This window comes from Candoia aspera, chromosome 1, assembly GCF_035149785.1.
Source record: "Candoia aspera isolate rCanAsp1 chromosome 1, rCanAsp1.hap2, whole genome shotgun sequence".
Classification (NCBI taxonomy): Eukaryota; Metazoa; Chordata; class Lepidosauria; order Squamata; family Boidae; genus Candoia; species Candoia aspera.
Window position 1 is genome coordinate 308,663,403 of NC_086153.1, and position 16,219 is coordinate 308,679,621.

The following is a 16,219-nucleotide window of genomic DNA, read 5'->3' on the forward strand; positions in this document are numbered from 1 at the left end:
TCATAATGCTCCTTTTCAGATGAGGCAGGCTATTACAAAGGTAGATAGAAAGGACTGATAAGACTTGTAGCACTTAATTAGAAAGAATTATTTTGACTATTCTGACGATCCTCATGCTACTAAGAGCAGGATGCTCATGATCTTAACTCAGTAAGAAATTGAGTAGATTACCATATTCGTCAGCCCTCAGACAAGTACAAGATGAACTATCCTTTCTTCTCAAAACAAGTTCCTGTAGAAAATGATGGTTCTAATCTGTATACAGCTACAGTCTTATATATACCTGCTAGGGAATAAACTCCAGTAGTGACATATTTTTAATTGTGCATAGGATTGCACAATACATTTTTCAATTTCAGTATTGGCTAGGAATTGATTCCAAGTTGAATCTCAAAACCAGATTCTGTTGGGGATATATGATGCCATATCATAATGGCTAGTAAATTGTGAAGTAGTAGAAACAGTTGCTGCCCAGCTAATTGAATTTGGTTACACAGGGAGTTATTTATCTTCTCTATTATACAGTTTAAGAGATTCTAGTTCTGGAATTTATTAATGAGAGAGCCTCATTCCCTACTAGGCTTAAATCTAATTCACTTTTATATGAAATAGATGATGTTACTGTAACATTTCGTTCAGTTAACTTCTGCCAAAAGAGAAGTTACTCTCATTTCCATATAGTGAAAACATCCATTATTGAGTCTGTAAACTACTCAAGCCATGGGATGTGCTTAGTGATGAGCTCATTGATGACATTTGATAACAGCTAGAAAACATTTGAACTGAAATAAATATGAATTAGTGATTCATAGTTCGCTGTGCACCCTGCATCAGACTTGAGTATTTTCTCTGTCAGAGAATGATGCATAGCTTCTCTTGCCATGTAACTCACCTGCATCAAGATTAAGAATGTGCATTTTATTATATAAACTTGGAAACAATTTGTCTGTGTGGAAATATTGGGTAGCTGCTTTCACAATAAGACTTTTAATAAGCGCAACTCTATTCCTTTAGCCAGGAAGAATGCATTTATATCCTGTATATAAAAGCAATATAATGGTGAAATATTCCTTCTTAATTTTGGTCAGAACGAACAAAAGTGTCTGTTTATTCCTGCCTAATGCATCACAAATCTGCTGACATGCTATCCTTGGAGTTTGGGTTGGTGTTAATCAGGCCTGTGCACCGGCAAGAAAGATGTACCTAATGCACTCCATCAGTGCAGTTTGCATATGGAAGTTCTCACAGGGGAGCTGCCCTGTGCCAGCCGAGGGTTACCTGCCCACTGCAGTTATTGTATGTAATTATCGAACCAATCTGCTCAGCCCAGCAGGGTTTAGATGGTAATCATGAAGCAACACTTTGGAAAGATGTAATGCACTCTCCCCTTTCCTCATCAGCTATAGAAGCTTGTAACCACTTCAGCAGCTATTTCAGTATGGATACACTTTTATCAAACTTACCAAAAGAGTGAGTGAAAGTTTAGCGGTTATTTTTATGCTTGTAGGCTATGGTATGAGCATTGAAAAATATTCTGGCTTCTTAACTTTCATAGTAAAACAGAGGGAAAATATACACAGTTCCAGTTTTTTTTAAAATATGTTGTCCTGTCTGCAGCATTTATAATAGGTATAACCTGATGCATCTCTGGTTGAGAAGCAGTTCTTGCTGTGGAGGGTAAGGGAATAACAACATTTTAACCAAATAAGGCTGAAAGCATTTAGAAATATCTTCTAAAATAAAAAATGAATCCCAATAACAATCAGAATTTTATTTATTTGTATTTCTAATTGGCATGCTTTCAAACTATAAAAAACCAGTATGCCTTTTATTTAAATGTGAGTAATTTAGGTTACTACAGTACAACTGGGTTCCGAAGTTAAGGAAAGGAGGCTGACAACGGTAGGTAAAGGTAAAGGTTTCCCTTGACATGAAGTCCAGTCGTGTCTGACTCTAGGGGGCGGTGCTCATCTCCGTTTCAAAGCCGAAGAGCCGGTGTTTGTCCGTAGACACTTCCGTGATCATGTGGCCGGCATGACTAAACGGAATGCCGTTACCTGCCTGCCGAAGCGGTACCTATTAATCTACTCACATTGGCATGTTTTCAAACTGCTAGGTTGGCAGGAGCTGGGACTAGCAACGGGAGCTCACCCCATCACACGGATTCGAACTGCCGACCTTCCGATTGGCAAGCTCGGCAGCTCAGCGGTTTAACCCGCAGCGCCACTGCGTCCCCCTGACAACGGTGGCTGTTCGAAATTCAATTTTTCACAAGCTGTAGCTTAAATTTTGATCCTAAATAATAAGAAATTAATATTTCCAGTTTGTGTGGTTTTTACATGATTTCCCATAATTCTGCACTAATTGTATATTAATCTGTATTCTTTTAAAAATGCATTTTTATGCATTTTTCTCATTGTCTTAGCACTGCATTTCACTATTCTGAAAAAAACAGGAAATATAGCAAATACCTAAATTCCTATAGCAATATGTGTAGAGGCTGAATTTCTCAGGCAACCTTAGCTGAGAGCATCTACAAGTTGTACAAGTCAAGTATCCTTCCAGTTCCACATCTTGAACACTAGCAACTTTAAAATAAATTTTCAAAATAAAAAGCAAGCTGCTTAGGCAATGCAAGAAGTCAATTTTATAATTCATGCATAAGAAATATTGTCTGGAAGTAACATGCATTCAATGTGCTGTTGCATTATTTGTAGATTGTACCTGATTACTGTAAACTACAGTCTTGCTGCTGAAAAGACTAAAATGGATTCATGCAGCAACCTATACAAAATAAGATACTGAAAATCATAGCATGATACCTAAGATAAAATGCTTTTTTGTTAAAAGTGTTTTGAGTTAATTACTCAGAGGATAGGGAACTTTGATAGAGAAATATGGTTAGCAGTTTTATGTATGGTATTATCATTTGTTGTTTAACTTGCCTATGTGCATTTTTCTGTTTTGATTTGGATGATAGACAAAAAGAAAATTAGTTGCTGCATCAGGGTCAGCCACTGCTGATGAGGACAATGCCGAAATAGCTGTTGATGGTGTGAAAAGTACCAAAAAAAGAAAACATGCATCACCCAGTAAGTTAAACACTCTTATTAGTATTTGTCATTGATCTATCCCTTAGAAGAATTCAAAGATGTTTAAATTCTGCAGTAAATGAGGCCATTTTGTTGGGTAACTTGGAAAAGGAAGATTGTCAGCTATCTGCCAGCAGCAAATGTGAAATATATTTATTGCTCATCATATAAAACTGATGACAGTTAGTTGATGAAAATTGTTGGCAGTGGTTCCCTGTCCCTTTTCCCACCATTTATTTTCCTCTCTGTTTTCATTTTTATCCTCACCTATCTTGTCCAAGTCACTGTCAGGAAGTGCTGACTCCCCATGACCAATTCATCACAGCAGGTTGCAGCCAGAGGCTAGCAGCAGCAGCAGAATCAATTGCAACAGTGAGTGCAGTTACTTTAAGAAAAGGGAGTTATCCAGATAGACTATAAAATCTTGGTAGTATTTTGGCATAATCTGTAGTTTATGACCAGCAGATGCACATCAGCAGGACTACTGAAAGGAAGGCTTGCCAGTTCTTTTAGCAGGAAATGCCAGGAATTAGTTTGGACCTCACACATTTGCTGCCTGTGAGTTATAGCCTGTCTCCAAAAGGCACTGTGGCAGATGGCATCATTTCCAAGTTAGGACTGTGCAAAGCATCAAAGGATTGCTTCACTTCGAAAGAAACCTCAATCAAGGTGCCCTTTCCAGGCAGTTCTGTGAAATGTAGTGGCACCTGGTATACATCAAAACAACCACTTCAAAGGCCTACAACAGTTTTCATGCCCAGAAGACACTTGGATCAGCAGTTCCAGCCTACCTCAATGTTTCTGTTAAAGGTGTTGAAGCAGAGTGTCCTGCTTTCTTGAGTTAAGGCTTGTCTTCAATTACAGTATATTGCTTTGATCTGACTGAGTTGGCTCCACAAAATGAAGTGGTACTGCTTTGGACAGCAAATATTACTGGCATTTTTATTTTTATGTATTTAAAACATTTATAGCCAGCCTACTATTCAGAGGATCTTGTGGTAAATTACAATCTATAAGAAAGAAAGGAAAAATAATAAACCAAGTTAAATAACTAAAGCCAAATTAAAACACAATAGCAACAACCTGGACAAAGATACAGCTAAAGGTCAGAAGTAATAAACAGGCTGTGGGCACTAATGCCAAATAATATTGAAAGGCAGAAAATGTTGGCATGAACCTGGCCTCAAGAGGAAAGGCATTACACACCCACAGCCACAGACTACTATGACTCCTCATCCAGGTTTTAATATTTGAGCATTTAGATACTGGGAGATATGCTCTTCAAATATCAGTACTAATCACTTAAAGGCCTTGAATATCATTACAAGTAGTTCTCACTTATCATCCATTCATTCAGCAACTGTTTGAAGTTACAGCAGTGCTGAACAAATGGTAGTTACACCTGGTCCCTGAAGTTATGGCCGTTGCAGCGCCCCCAACGATCATGTGATCAAAATTTGGGCACTTGGCATCCCACCTGCACTTACAACTGCAGGAGCACTTCAACTCCCCCCCTCCAGCCAACCCCCCATCTCTGCCCTTTTGACCACCTTGCACCTCTGCCTGCCTGAGCCTTGTCCAAATCATGTGCAACCTTCTCATGAGGCTGTACAATTGGACAAGGGCTGCAAGCAATTTTGAAAGCCTCATGAAAAGGCTGCATGCAATTTGGGCAAGGCCGCATGCAGCCTTGGGAGGAAGGCCTGGCATGGCCAGCAGCTGCCTTGCGAAGGGCCAGGCCAGGTGCGCCTCAGAATCAGGAGAAAGAAGACGGCGAAGTTCAGTAGGGGGTGGCAGGGCCAGTGGAGCACAGGGCCAGTTGAATGTAGGGCGGCAGAGTCAGTGCAGAGCAGGGCTGGCAGAGGTGGCAGAGTGCAGGGCCACCAAAAGGGCAGCGATGGGGGAGAGAGAGTTGGGTGGGTAGAACTGAAGAGAAGGCGGTTCCTTACCTTACCGAGGCTCAGGGCTAGGGAGGACCAAGCTGGGAGTGGCTTGGAATGGGGTGGGTCCTCACCTAATGACCGGGTGGGATTTGGTTAACAATGGCAACCAGGACTGCGGGGATTACCGTCACTAAGGGATATGGTCAGATGATGTCGCGCTTTACAGCAACATCACTTAGTAATGGAAATTCCGGTCCATCATAACCTGAGGACTATTTGCGGTAAAATTAGTAAAGTCTGACTGCTAACATATTATTAGATGTTTATCCTGCCTTTTTCATATATATAACTCAAGGTGGTGAACATACCTAATATTCCTTCCTCCTATTTTCTCCACCACATTCCTGTCAGGTGGGTTGGGCTGAGAGAGAGTGACTGGCCCAAGGTCACCCAGCTGGCTTTCATGCCTAAGGTGGGACTAGAACTCTCAGTCTCCTGGTTTCTAGACCAGCACCTGAACCACTATATAAGACTGGCTTTCACATTAGGCAGGCAGTGCACTTACTTTAGGTTCAGCATTATATAATCTCTGAAGAATGTACCAGCAGTGTTCTGTACTTTATAGCAAAGCTGCATACATGCACCTTCAGAGAGAATGCAACCAGATTCCTGTTGCTAGTCAATTCACAATGCCTCAGTCTTCTTAGGATTCGTCTTCAGTTCACTGGCCATCAGCTGGCTCATAGGGTATCACCTGACTGAGTGTTAACGTACTGGTGGCGCTTAGTCCTAGACTCTAATGAACTCATTGAGTTGTTTCATAAAGATGTTGAACAACAAGGATGACCAAATGGATTCCTGTGGAATCCCACAGTTTAGTAACCTTGAAGCCAAGTAGAAACACCTGAAAACCATCCTCTGGAATTGATCATAAATATGAATACAACCAATGGAGAAAAGTGCTTCCTACTCTAGCCCCAGAGAGTAAGCTCATCAGTCAGATCCATCATATTTGTGGAGTAGGGTGATAGCTCTAAAATACTTTTTGATGGAAGTTCTCTTTAGGAGGGGCTATACCACTGTTTCTTCAAGGCAGGGAAATTACCTCTAGTGTAATGAGAAATTTATCACACACTGGATGCACCCCATCAGTCCTCTTTTGCTTGATCGTAGTCAATCTTGGGCAATATATTACCAAGGCATTATTACATCCCTAAAGCCCACATGAGGAATAACTGTCTAATGGTTTTAGTCACAGGCATATCAGAAAATTGCAGAGATGTTATTTGAACATGGTGCTAACTTAGGTGTCTGATTATGTTCTGGAATTACAAGTGAAACACAGATCTCATAGCAGGCAAGATGAGAGGCTTGTGAATTTTAGTGATTATTAAAGTGATTTAGATACTGAGACAATGCAAGCATTATTAATGCTCATTAATGCACTTTCTGAATCACCCCTTTAATTTCCTATTATTGCTCTGGAAGATAGTGACTTACTGTACGTATGTGTTAAGAATGTACCTCAAATTCTTTAAAATCAGATTTAAGAAAAATCTCCCTACCTTAGCTACAAGTAAAATGTATATTTTTCTGTCTATTCATCTAACATTAATAACATGCATGTAAAACTAGACACTTCTGTCTAGATGCAGAGTTCATGTAAGGATAGAGAACTCAACTGAAGTATATCAACATCACTTCAAGCTGGATTATATTTTTTTCAGTATGTATATCTTCCTCTCAATTTCAAGGCTGATAGTTTATGGATGCATAGGAAGCACCCTTTTGTTGTTGTGGCTATAGACAAATGTTCCCTATGCTTCCATTTGTGCAATCAGACTGAAAGCACAGCTGTGTACTTCATTTTCCACATCAGTTGCTGGATGTAAGACTTAAAAGTTGGGTACGAGCAACGTAAGTCAGGAGGTGAGGATGAGCAACTCCACTATTGCTTGTCTTCAAAATCAGTTTTTCCTTCTTGAGATTTTGTCCCTTCAAGAACTTTATTTTGTTGGAGCCAGAGAAAGTTGGCTAGATATTTACTGCCGATAGGTTGCCAGTTCCCTGTTCCAGTCAAATATTCAATTCAATTCAATGTTTATTGTTTTGACCGCTGGTCATACCAAATAAGATAAAACCTACATAAAAGTGCCCAAACATTAATGAAATACATTAAAATGTGCAAAATCAGTAAGAATATTAAAACATTGTTATTACAGCAGATAAAATAATGGAGAAATATTAGGAACTTTTTATAAAATCATCTCTCTGTTTAGCAGCAGCCTGCGCAAAGCTTGCTAACCTCCATAGCAGTGTCTCCTTGTCTAAATTAATTAAATATTCAATTTTATGTGACTCAGGTCAAAATGAGTTTTCTATCAAGAGGAGCTCCAAATATTTTCCACATGCTGAAGCAGAAATGGGACAGTACAATAATTTTTGTGTAAAATCTGTAATTGCTTTGGAATGTGGAGAGAAGCGCATATTATATGGTATATTAAGAAATCAGCCCTCTCTAGTTGCTGACGCCATTTGCTGGAACTGTAGTCTTGTAAGTGCCTCTCAGAAGGATGGTACTGTAACACGCACCACAGATAATGTTCACATTCAATTTTAGTTTTATTAAGTGCATGCCAAGAGGCAATTTTATTTTGTGATAGTTTAAACAACTTTCTTTAGCCAAAGACTTCCAGCACCCTGCTTTGAAATAGCAGATTATTTGCATTACTTAAATTTAAAGAGAATTCTGGAGAAAAACCAAAAGTATGTATGTGATTGGATAAGAATGTAAACCAACTGGTGCAAGAAGGAGTGGAGAAATTCATTTCCTCCAGAAGGCATAATCAAATATAGTTTGTGTAGCTTGGGATAACATTTCTGTGAACTTTACTACTATAAATTATATAAGAGTCAGTTCCTGAATTTGATATGGATTGTAAAGTACAGTATTAGTACATTCTTGCAGATTTCATTTTTTAAACTTAGTACTACAAAGTGGTTTGATTATATTCAGATTTTCTGTGAACTGTCTTTTTAATAATGAAATTGCCTTTATTTATAATAACTATAGAGATGGGAGCCACCGAACCCAAATTACAGAAGATCTCACCCCAAACCAAGACAAACTTGAAACCAAGGAAGAAAGTTCAGAAGTAAAAAAAACAAAAACAGAATAATATGAGCTTCCTACTTGCACTGAGTAGTGGGTGGTTGTTTTTTTTTCCTTTTAATTTTACTTTATTGCAGTAGCAATTGGCTTTTTTCCCTTTTGTACATGTGTTTAAGTAGTCGACTCTTGCAGTGTAGTGCTGGCTTGGAAGAGTAAAGATTTTAAATCTTATACATAGAATGTACAGTTTAGTATGATTAACAAAAGTTTCAAAGTGCCTAAATGGCATTTTTTTTTGCACATTCTTGCATTCAGTCATTTTCTATAAACTTGAATAAAAATGAAATAATGTCTGTGTAAAATAAATCTCAAATATTTAATTACGTGTTGTTGGTGGCATGTGTATGTGTGTGTGTATATGTGTATAATCACAGTCTACGACATAGCATTTGGCTCAAACCCCTATACTAAGGGTTTTATAGTCTAAAGACTAATAAAAAGAAACAACCAAATAAAAATTGACTGGAGAGAGATAAACAAGAATATACTGTTAGTTCAAACATACATACTTTGGCTTAATGAGGATAGGGTATCACTTTTCCCAATGCTTCCTTGAAAATTTGAGATTTGAGCAGTTGGTTAGTAGAAGAGAAATAGTTGCCTTGGCAGGCAGTTCCTAGTGTATGGATTAGCAAGGGAAAATCCTCTAAATCATTTCAAGAGACAGAAGACCGTAGGATGGGAAAATATATTAGAACTAGATGAGTGAAAATCATAAGAAAGGGAATTTTGTGATACAAGAGAGATCCAGGGGAATATGATTTTGAAGATAAAGACTAGGAAGGTTGTCTACCCGCAAAGAAGCTCCAAGACCAAGCAAATGTGTTTCCTAGGAGCTCTGATGCTTTAAAGAAGAGAGGAGAGAATGGAAAAGCATATGACAATGTTAAAAAATATTGCAGTAACCTGTGTTTTTGAGTAGGGGGAGAAGGGGTGGCAGCTCTTGAGAGTCCTGATTTGAATGCAAAGTCCCTTACACAAAGAAAGTAAGCTTTCCTTATAGCCTGCATTTAGTGCTCTTGATGACTCCAGTTGTGTGTAAATATTAGAAAACAGCAGGGTCCTGCATTCCAAGAATCACTTGAGCACTGCCATGAAGACAAGAGTCCTTACCGGTATTGTAGTCATATTCCCAAGCTCTCCTGCTGTTTCTAATCTGTGCACGCAGCCATGAAAAAACTGGACTGACATTTACAGGCACAGCAGGGAGACACTTGAGTCAGGGAATATTAAAGACAACACTACATACTTGGGATTTTTTTCCTTGTCCCTTTTCGTAGTGGTCACCATAGATGAGAATTTTTCACGGGAGAGCTAGTTTGCTCTTCAACTGATGGTGTAATGAGAGTATTGATAATGAATCGTTCAACAGTTCTTTTAGTGGCAAACATTCAGCAGATAGATCCTTGTTTACTCCCCTACCCCCTCTAATCTAAAATATCTGCAGGGAGAATCCAATTTAATTATAGGCATAGTTTAGTTTCTTCTTGATTTTATTTAACCGCATGCAAACCTGCTTGCTTTATAGTTGTATTTCCTTCATTTGTATTGACTTAACGATAATTAAAGCAGTGAGATAAATACATACAGATATATGCTGTGATACAAACCGAGTAATTTTGCATACACACACAAACATACAATTCAGTGTTTGTGTATATAAATTCTTATTCAGTTTGTGCTACCTCCTCTGAAACGCTAAAATGGTTTCTTAAACCAAGTTTGAATAAGCTGCCAGATTTGACATGCTATAACACCAATAATACCAGTAGAATTAGCGGAGGGTGGGGGAGAAGGTTGTGTATAGTCTGGTTGACTTCTCAGTTAAAAGTTTCATCTCCTTGAGAATAAGACTAGACAGACTGTCATTTGCTATTACTTACTCTGCTTAGCATTATCACTAGAGCTTGCTCTTCCTCTTATTTTTTGTAATTAGCTATCTAAGTTGGCTCTTAAATTTTAATAGCCAATTGAAGCTACGTTTTAGCCAAGTTCTATATCTAAATTGTATTCAGTCCATTAAGAAAGTTGGTTAAAAGGCTATTAAAGCAAAAAGGCAATATATGGCTCTTAGCAGTTATGTTTGCAACACTAGCAATGGCAGCCTTCAGTGGTGTTTTCAAAAAGAACGTGTTCCATGTTGCTTTGAAAATGTTCAAAGAATTACCAAACCAGGGCTGCAATTTTATCTATGTTCATTTGGGAATAAGCCATTTTGAATATAAAATTGCATGTTAGTTTAGGAAATCCAATAACTACACATGAGATCCTAGCTTCTCAGCTTTTAGTTAATTTTTTAAACCACATTATTTCCTCTAGTTTATCTGTCTAAGTGAAATTGTTAGCAAAAACATCTGAAGCATCTTCTGATGGAACTGTAAAAACTAAAAACAAATAAAATTCATTTATAAAATATTCTGCCGGACACCATTTTAAGGTGAGAAGGGAAACATATAATGCCAATGTGGGTCGTGAACACCGCTTGTAATTGAAGGCTTTAGCTACAGACACAAGTCGTGGGAAAAAGAAAGTACACCCTCTTTGAGTTCTATGGTTTTACGTATCAGGACATAATAAAAATCATCTGGTCCTGAACAGGTCTTAAAATTAGGTAAAGGCAACCTCAGATGAACAACAGCACATGACATATTACACCGTGTCATTATTTATTTTACAAAAATAAAGCCAGAATAGAGAAGCCATGTGTGAAAAACTAAGTACACCCTTACTGCTTCCATAGGTATTAAGAGGCTAAGTAGCAGCCAGGTGCTGCTAATCAAATGCCCTTGATTAATTATCATCAGCAAGTGTGCCCACCTCTATAAAAGCCAAAGTTTTAGGGGTGTGCTGATCTCGAGCATTCAGGTGTTGTTAACACAATGCCAGAGAGTAAAGACATCAGCAATGATCTCAGAGAAGCAATTGTTGCTGCCCATCAATCTGGGAAGGGTTATAAGGCCGTTTCCAAACAATTTAAAGTCCATCATTCTATAGTGAGGAAGATTATTCACAAGTGGAAAACATTCAAGACAGTTGCCAATCTTCTCAGGAGTCCCAGTAAATTCACCCCAAGGTCAGACCGTGCAATGCTCAGAAAAATTGCAAAAAATCCAGGAGTTACATCTCAGACTCTGCAGGCCTTAGTATGTTAAATGTTAACATACAGTACAATTAGAAAAAGACTGTACCAGTATGGTTTCTTTGGAAGGGTTGCCAGGAGAAAGCCTCTTCTCTCTAAAAAGAACATGGCAGCATGGCTTAGGTTTGCAAAGTTGCATCTGAACAAATCACAAGACTTCTGGAACAATGTCCTTTGGACAGACGAGACCAAAGTGGAGATATCTGGCTATGATGCACAGCACCACGTTTGGCAAAAACCAAACAGCATATCAGCACAAACCTCTCATACCAACTGTCAAGTACGGTGGTGGAGGGGTGATGATTTGGGCTTGTTTTGCAGCCACAGGACCTGGGCACCTTGCACTCATTGAGTCGACCATGAACTCCTCTGTATACCAAAGTATTCTAGAGTCAAATGTGAGGCCATCTGTCTGACAGCTGAAGCTTGGCCAAAATTGGGTCATGCAACAGGACAAGGATCCCAAGCACACTAGCAAATCTAGAACAGAATGGCTGAAAAAGGAAAGAATCAAGGTGTTGCAATGGCCCAGTCAAAGTCCAGACCTCAACCCGATTGAAATGCTGTGGTGGGACCTTAAGAGAGCTGTATATAAACAAATGTCCACAAACCACAATGAACTGAAGCCATGCTGTAAAGAAGAGTGGGCCTGCTAAGGACCAGATGATTTTTATTATGTCCTGATACGTAAAACTATAGAACTCAAAAGAGGGTGTACTTTCTTTTTCCCACGACTATACACCTTCCCATCACCTTAGTTATTTGGATTTAGTTGAGTGGGAAACAAAGCATCTTCTGAACTGTGCATGAAGTTCTTCAACCCGTGGATCTCACTTCTTAGTTTGGGACAATTAGCAAGTTGTCCTGAAGATCAATTCTTCTAAAAGAAGAGGAAGGGTGTTTAGCTGTTTGAATGTCAAATCCAATTACTCCAACAATCCATCAGAGCAAAGTCAAGCAATATCTGAAGGACCAAAAATATATGCAATATTTTGATACAATAGGTTCATTAAGACAGAATTACTAATTCAATTGTGTTGTTTAGTACAAATACAACCATTTTGGGAAAACTTAACGGCCTGTACGTGCAATTTTTTCTTAAAAGCATAATGACTTACGATGCTTCTTTCCATCACACTCCAAAATATAAAGGCCCTGTTTTCTGTGATGTATGAATCACTCTGTTTTATTCCTGGAATGCTGGAAATCTCCAAATTGTGAACGTGACCAAATTACATCACATGTTCCCATCACTTTGAAATTCCACCTGCAAAAATGCACATTGTAAAGTAGGTCACAGAAGTCAACTACTGAAATGAAATCATTGCAGACTAAAGAAGACTGGCAAATGACAAACTGCAATTAACTAAATTTCCATAGCCTTGCTTGCCTGCTGCTGCTGCTGCTGCTGCTAAGACTGGAGTGTGATTTGAAATAGGCAGTATTCTGGCCTGATGTTAGCATATTGCTTTGTTGCTCCTTGTGCCACCGATTGTGAAGTGCCAGGAATCATTTGGGAATGTCTATTCCTGATAGCTTTAAATTCTGCAATCAAGCTTTAAACTGTGCAATTGGCTTCAAGTATGATACACTGATAGGGAGTAATTCCCTCAGCTGCCAATAGATGCATCTGAAAACTCCAGGGACTTCTCATTTGAATTAAAACTTCGGCTGGAGTTCACACACAATATATGAGAGGACTGTGCAAAAGGAGTCATAAAGCATAGGAGCTGCAAGTCTGAAATAGATGTCCTAAACCACCATTTTAAAATCTGGTGGCCTCCAGATAATTGGAAATACAAATTCTACAATTTCCAATCACTAGCCAGCAGCTATACTGGCTAAGACCTCTGGCAGATGTATCATTTTAAATATCTGTAAGGCACTCTTGCATGATAGACAGCAGTTGAGTCAAACTGCATCATAGGCTACCTTGTGCAAAGACGAGGAACCCAAAGCCTCTTAAATGTTACTGAACTGAAACTGCCAATAGCATCAACCAGCTTGGCCGATGTTGAGGAACACATGAATCAGAGCAACTTCTGGAGAGGTAGAAGATGGTGCTGCCTGTACTTGGGAGTAAGTCTCACTGAATTCAGTGGAGTATATTTCTGAGTAGTCATCCTTAGAATGGCACCACCAACTTTTTTCGTGGTGCAATCAACAGGAGCCGTAGTATTCAACACTCTTAAGGAACATTAAGCGTACACCCCCAAATCTAGCAGCTTAAATGTATATCTCTGTATGCTGACAAGTACTTTTTTGTAATGGCATGCACACATCACAGTCAAGACTGTGGAGAGACTAGTCTTGCATCATGGATGGGATGATCCACATGTCTTTTTTGGGCTCTTTCAAGTTTGGAATCTACTACCTCTTTAGAGATGTCTGCAAGGAGTTTTTCCTTTAAACCATATTCTGATCCCCTGATCAAATTATTTTGGCTTCTGATTTTCAAAAAGAAAATTGAGGTGAGGGGGAAAGTGGTCATGTCCTAACATTTCCATGAATCCTACACATTTTTTATAAATGCAAAGGTGTTAATGATTTAGGATTGGTTGATTGGTTTTGGTTCTGTAAGACTTTACAGCTTCATCCTAGGCATATTCCTTTGGAAATAAGTCCCACTGAATTAAATAGGTATTACTCTCAAGTCTGTGTGCAGAAAGTTGCATACTAAAGACCAGATTTAGTCCAACCCCACTTTGGTGCTTTGGAGTGTGGATTAATGTAACTTGGGATATTTTGGATACAAAAGACTGGCTCAGTTCTGAGCCATTTTGGGAAGTGTGGAGGATTGCATGTAGAGGGATGTTGCTGTAGAGACTTTGGGGTGCTACCTTGCAATTCACAGTAGCCAATTTTTAATATTCCCTGTGCCTGAGTGTGTGTGTGTGGGGAGAGAGATACTGATTTACTACAGATAGTTACAGAACCAAAGAAAGAACTGTCCCTGGTAAACAGAGACTACATCAATACATAATTTATCCACAGTCCATGAGGTAAAGTGGGTTATAAAATGTAAGTATTAATTCATGTTTAAATGGAAACAGAAATTGCCACACTGTGATATACCTGGACAGAAGAGTATGTTGTTACATTGCTCCACTTTCAGCCATTTGGTTTATTCTCCAATATGATTGTGGCTCCAGTAAGTTCATTTGTTTGGGCAAAAAGAAAATAAAAATATCAGCAAGATACTCAATGTATTACAAAAAATATAAACTATAACCAACAATATTGAGCATAATGGCAGGTAAAGGCACAATGGTTTCTAGTTGTTTATACAAGTTAGGTTTCAAATGGAAAGTGCTTTGTTCATAATGCTAATAAAATAGCTGCATTTCCTTTCCTTTTTCTTTCTTTTTGAGAAATAAATATTATGCTACATTTCTTCAAATTGCATGGAAAAAATTAGATTGCTGGCAAATAGCTTCCACTAGATGCAGCTGGAAAGGGAACAGCAATACCCAGCATTTCTAGATCTATCAACATTGAATGTAACCTCTGCAAGTGTATATTCCGTGCTGCTGGGCAGGAGGTAATCAAGCCGAATAATTGCTATGCATGGCAAAGTGTTCCATCTTTACCTTTCCATTGCTTTTCATGGCAGAGGAGGATAATGAAGTCGACCTTGTTGTCATTGGCCTGTCTTTTATTATGTGATTTTTTTCTTAATCTTAAATATTGTTTTGTATGAAAACATTCTGCTGTTTGTTGCAGAAGCAAGCATTGATGCACATCATACAAATCTACTCTGCCTGCAAGGTTCAAGAGATTCTGCTACAAGGCCAATCAGAGTTTTATATAACTATAATGCACTTGGTGTGGGACTGCCCTAAAAAAAGCATTTAGCTGGTGCAAAAAGTCACTCTCCGATGACCAACTAGACCAGAGCGTATGGTTCTGTTTTCGCCTAATCTGTACCAGTTGCTTGTTTCTGGGTTCTGTTTTGAGCTATAAATATTCTGAGATACTTTAAAGAACGTATAATTAGTTTCATTTAGTAACCTGGCAGTTGCATTTGGGACTAATTTAAGTTTTTGATCTATTCTTCAAAGGCAGTCCTATACCTAGACAATTGCTGTAAAGTTTATCAGAGCACCTACTCAGCTGGAAATAGGAACATCCTTGGCTTCTGGGCCACATTCCTTAGGACAGGGATGAGCAAGCTACTAAGGGCTGGAGCTGCAGGGATATCACGGCAGTGGGATTTAACAGATTTGTTAAATGTGAGTGAGAGCCCTCTGGGAGGCAAACTGCTTCCATTCCTACCAAAAATATGAAAATCATGCTGTTGATTTGGTCAATTTTTCATAATTCCAGGCTATTTTGGAGGGCTTCAGGGGAGGTTTCAAGGGTAGGAATGGTTTGCTTCCTGGGTGGGTGGGAGGAGATCACAGACAGCTTAAAATACAGCCTTGCCACAAAATTTTAGCAGCATACACTTCTGGTGCTGGGTGTTCTGTTCACACAGTGGTGAGCCAAGAGTTGCCCATCCCAGCTTTACAAACAGGTTGCACATTCTCTCTGGGCAGATGAAGACAGGAGGGCCCCAGTTTATTGACCAAGTAGTGCTACTGGTTCCAGAGCTGCTTTTATAAAAACTGGTGGAGTTGCATATCGGACCAAACATTTGGAGGCTTTAGGTGTTTTTCAACAAGTTCTTCCAAGTGTTCAGTTTACAAACGGAAGTAGGAGCAGAGACATTTCCTGAGGGCTTTTTCCCTTTTATTTTCCTGAACAGCCGAGAAAGAGAAACTTTTCCTAATAGTTTTATTTCAAATGACATGTAAAATAGTTACCATATAAAAGAAGGTGGCCTGTATTTGGAAATGTTTACAACAAATCAAGCACTAAATTTACAGGTAAAATGATACAGCTTGCCTCAATACAGGGAAGCCTTCAGTTTACAGAAGTCCATGAAAATGAG

The 16,219-nt window shown here is 38.8% G+C and overlaps 1 protein-coding gene across 2 annotated transcripts in view; it reads left to right on the forward strand.

The window, feature by feature from the left end:
- VRK1 (VRK serine/threonine kinase 1) overlaps positions 1–8,471 on the forward strand; it is a 32,648-nt gene extending 24,177 nt beyond the window's left edge. For both annotated transcript variants that reach the window (XM_063290294.1, XM_063290295.1), the window contains exons 12-13: positions 2,981–3,092; positions 8,049–8,471. In XM_063290294.1, the coding sequence (XP_063146364.1) occupies positions 2,981–3,092; positions 8,049–8,134 (198 nt within the window). In that variant the 3' untranslated portion in view covers positions 8,135–8,471. The remainder of the gene's footprint in view (positions 1–2,980; positions 3,093–8,048) is intronic.
- The last annotated feature ends 7,748 nt before the right edge of the window (positions 8,472–16,219 follow it).